Genomic DNA, 4,253 nt, shown 5'->3' with positions numbered 1-4,253 from the left:
TGAGTGTTCTTCTTATTCCGTATGCGAAATAATAACATATTCTTCTTTTTATAAATTTTATTGCGTAGCGTTCAAAGTCCCAAAACACGAAACCGCTTGAGGGACTTGGGCATGCGCAAGAGGGATATACTACAATTCATCTTAATCAAACGCCGATTTACCTGAAAATGTTAGCCTTAAACGTAACGTTTTTCTGTGCGTATTGAAGCCATGAAAGTATATGGAGCAATGGAAGTAGAACTCCACGACTTCTTAATGTGGACGCCAGAGGAGGTCGGTGGTCAGCTATGCTCCTAGGGAACCTAATGCATTCCTGAACCAGATAGCGTTTTGTTCTGAAATTAAATTCCCTGATTTTCAGGTGGAAGACGACGGCTGCGCCGGCCTAGCTCGTCCACGCCTTCGTCCAGTCTGAGGAGCCGTGACCAGGAAACGTCAGCGAGTGTGAACCGGTTTAAAGTCCGGAACCGGCTCGCACCCACAGTAACCAGCACCCGCAAGAGTGGCTCAGGCACCGCTGTTGTCGCCTCCAACGAGAAGGACGGCTACAAGGTGCGGCTCTTGTTCCCCCATCTGCACAACTACCAGGCTACACGGTGTCATAACCCGGAATATTGAAATACCACTTAATCTTCGTCGCCGTGAAAAAGGCTCTTGTTAACATTACGTAATTAGCCCTCTAAATGTTGAGTAGTGTTTTTTTGAGCTGCCGGTACTCGATCAGCCGGTAAAGGAACTTCCATTCTACAATAAAATCCGAAGGTTCATTACCGTGTTTACAAGCGATAACCAGAAGACTCGTCACTTCACATCCTCTTTCTTTTAGACAGGCCTATATTTTCGTATTACCTTTTAGCATAGTTGGTTGAGACACTATGCTACAAGCCGGAAGGTCATGGGTTCAAATCCCGATGTGGTCATTGGATTTTCTTCAGTTGACCTAATCCTTCCAGCCGCACTATGGCCCTGGGTTCGACTTATCCTCTAACAGAAATAACTACCAGGAATTAATTAAATATTTTCCCTGTGGAGTAAAGCGCGGCCAGCGCGTAAGGCTGACAACCCTACCGCCATCTTTGAGCCGATTGTCTAGATAATGTGGAACCCTCAACGTCTCACAACCCTATGGGCCTTCACGGCCTGTTACAGGGATAGCTTTACTTTACCTTTTTTTATATCCATGTTTCCAAAGTAGCCACTTCCTTTCTACATTTCGACTAAAATGTTAAATGTTTTCGTTTATCCCCCAACACATTAGGCGTTGAGTCGGGATACCTCATCCAGTATAACAACGTCCTAGGGGCTTGATGGCAAGGGTATGAGAATTTTCTCTATCCCACAGCGTTCAGAGTGTCTCCATGACTCGCCCAGCCTCCTATCGAATGGGTAGCAGTGACCTTTTTCCTGGGGGTGCAGCAGCCGGAGCGTGAATCTAACCCCTCACCTCCATTTAATGACGAGATGAGAATGGTAATCAATATTTCCATTCCCCCATAAGTCTTAGTAGCATGATGCTTAATTAATTAAGCAGATGGGTAATTTTACCCTTACCGCATGTTACATGTCCAGACTCTTCCTGTATTCTATTACCCTATTAGTTTTACATTAAGAATACAAATCATTTTATAATAATTAACTAGTGTGACGGACCAGAATGATTATGCTTCTTCCTTTATCAACCTGCTGCTTCATCTCTCTTACCTAGAAACAATAAAAATGGTAAAGCTATCCGTGTAGCAGGCCGTGAAGGTCCATATGGTTGTGAGACGTCGAGGCTCCCACATATTCTCTACCAAGTCAGCCCACAGTTAGAGGTGAGGTCAGCCTTATGCGCCGGCCGCCCTTTATCCCCAGGAAGATTCCTGGTACTCATTTCTGTTAGAAACTGAGTTGAACCCAGGGCCATAGTGTGACTGGAAGGATTAGGTCAATTGAAAAAATCCACCTCATATGAATTTGAACCCGCGACCTTTCGGCTTACAGCATAGTGCCCCAACCAACTACGCTACGGCGAGCCTACTACCTGGAACTAATATTATATAAATTAACCATACTCTCAAATTTACCACCTCATAATATTCCCGCTCTGAATGTAACCCGTCATATTCTTATCTCTCAGCTTGTTCGGGGTGTCGGAAGTCAAAATAAACGACGACCAAAGACACAGCATTCGTGGAGTACGTACATTGATGACATGTAGTGTTTACTTACTTACCTACGTATTTACTTGGCTGCGCCATAGTTCAAGCGGTTAGTCGGTGGCTTCCCACCGCGGCAGCCCGGGTTCGATCCTGGGTCTGGTCAAGTGGACTTTGTGGTGGACTAAGTGGCGCTGGGGCAGGTTTTCTCCGAGTACTTCGGTTTCCTTTGCCAATCTTCATTCCACCAATTGCTCTACAACCACCCTCGCCTATCATCTGGGGGCTGGTACAATAGGCCAGAAGTGGCCGCAGTACAAGGAACTTAGTCCCACCCCACTAGCAATAAAAATACTTACTTAATTATTTACTCATGGAGCTGAGCCCTTTTTGAGGAGCAGCCAATTCTGCAGCTGCTCAAGAACTTTTATGGAGCCTGAAGGTTCATTACTGTGTTCACAAGAGCCCTCCACTGTCTCCATTCTTAGCCAGATCAATCCAATCCATACCATCCCATCCTATCTCTCTAAGATCCATTTTAATATTATCCACCCACCTACGCCATGTAGTGTTTACTTCTGCTGAAGTCGCCGTGGAGTTGTCAGCACTCGCGCTTCCTATTGGGAACGTCCCGAGTTCAAATCTAAATCCGTAGACTATACTAAAAAGCAGACAATAATTTTAAAGAATTTTAATGGAAAGAAATCTTTAACCGAAAATTCCTAATAAGAGGAGTGTTTGCCCTCACACAAACTGGCTACTAACAAACAGTATGACCAGACTAGGATGTACACAGAGTGTTGTTATTATGACATCTGCTGTTACAGATCGTTTGCTACTACACTAACTGGTCGCAGTATCGACCGAAGCATGGCAAGTTCCTACCAGAAGACATCGAGCCAGACCTCTGCACGCACATCATCTTCGCCTTCGGGTGGCTCAAGAAGGGCAAACTCTCGTCGTTTGAGTCCAATGACGAGACGAAGGACGGAAAAATCGGTCTCTACGAACGGATCATGGCGCTCAAGAAGGCCAACCCCAAGCTGAAGATCCTGCTGGCCATCGGTAAGTTGATCTTTCAAGCACTTCTCATTCGTCCGAGGGTACTTAGCGACTGGCTCTCGGCTACTTTTGGTTCACAGTCGGCTGGGCAACACTGGAGTTTCCGAGTGCTTCAAAGTGAGTAAAGGTATCCCTGTAACAGGCCATGGAAGCCCAGAGGGTTGTGATACGTTGAGGTTCCCACATTATCTAGACACTCGGCTCATAGATGGCGGCAAGGTTGTCAGCCCTACGCGCCGGCCGCCCTTTACCACCAAGAATATTCCAAGAATATTCCTGGTACTCATTTCTGTTAAGAGGCTGAGTCGATCCCAGGGCCATAGTGCGGCCGGAAGAATTAGGTCAATTGATATAAATACAATGACCTCATCGGGACTTGAACCCGTGGCCTTGTAGCATAGTGCCTCAACCAACTACGCTACAGTGCCCCCTTTCGAGGACTTTACGATGTAATAATTAAAGCATAAATTAAATAAGTTTTAATGGCTGGTCACGGCAACGCGAGGCGTAGTCAACCCAATTAAGATTACTAATTAAGTAATTTCAAAATGTGGAGAAGTTAAATTATATGGGAAATAAATAAGTAAAAATTACAGGCCTATTCATTAAAGTGTTTACAGCAGATTCAATTCGGGAAAACCTTGCTACAATTCATTTCAAACTACGTTAACTTCACATTAAATGTTTGAAATCTGAGATATTAGCCGTAGTTTAATCAAACTTTGATTTGATTTATACACGCTCGAAGCTTAGACTTTTACCGTACAGGAAAGAAAGTGTTCAGGAGAACATTTAGGCAAAAGAGACAGGGAGTATTAGGAGAGACAAAATTACAATATGAGGGACTTCATAATTTCAGCTCATCACAAATATATTGAGAGAAAGAAAGGGAGGGAGATAATAGTGAAGGATATAAATAAAGTAATGTGACGTGCCGCCTTAAAGCCAGAACATCTGAGCGGCCGTCCATTGCTAGAAAACGGCTTGTTAAAACACGTTTCCGAGACAGCGTATACAGAGATATCTATTGCCGGGCAAAGGTTCAAAAAGCGT

General features: G+C 44.6%; 1 protein-coding gene across 1 annotated transcript in view; it reads left to right on the top strand.

Annotated features, from left to right (window-relative positions):
• Positions 1 to 361: 361 nt before the first annotated feature.
• The window catches only part of LOC111868818 (probable chitinase 10), a gene marked incomplete at its 5' end in the record, with an annotated part of 42,239 nt that continues 38,347 nt past the window's right edge, over positions 362 to 4,253 (top strand). Inside the window, 2 exon segments of the mRNA XM_023859827.2 lie at positions 362 to 552; positions 2,966 to 3,203. Coding sequence (XP_023715595.2) covers positions 362 to 552; positions 2,966 to 3,203 — 429 coding nt within the window.

The sequence above is a fragment of the Cryptotermes secundus genome, unplaced genomic scaffold (genome assembly GCF_002891405.2).
Source record: "Cryptotermes secundus unplaced genomic scaffold, Csec_1.0 scaffold257, whole genome shotgun sequence".
NCBI lineage: Eukaryota > Metazoa > Arthropoda > Insecta > Blattodea > Kalotermitidae > Cryptotermes > Cryptotermes secundus.
This window is presented reverse-complemented; position numbering and strand designations above follow the sequence as displayed.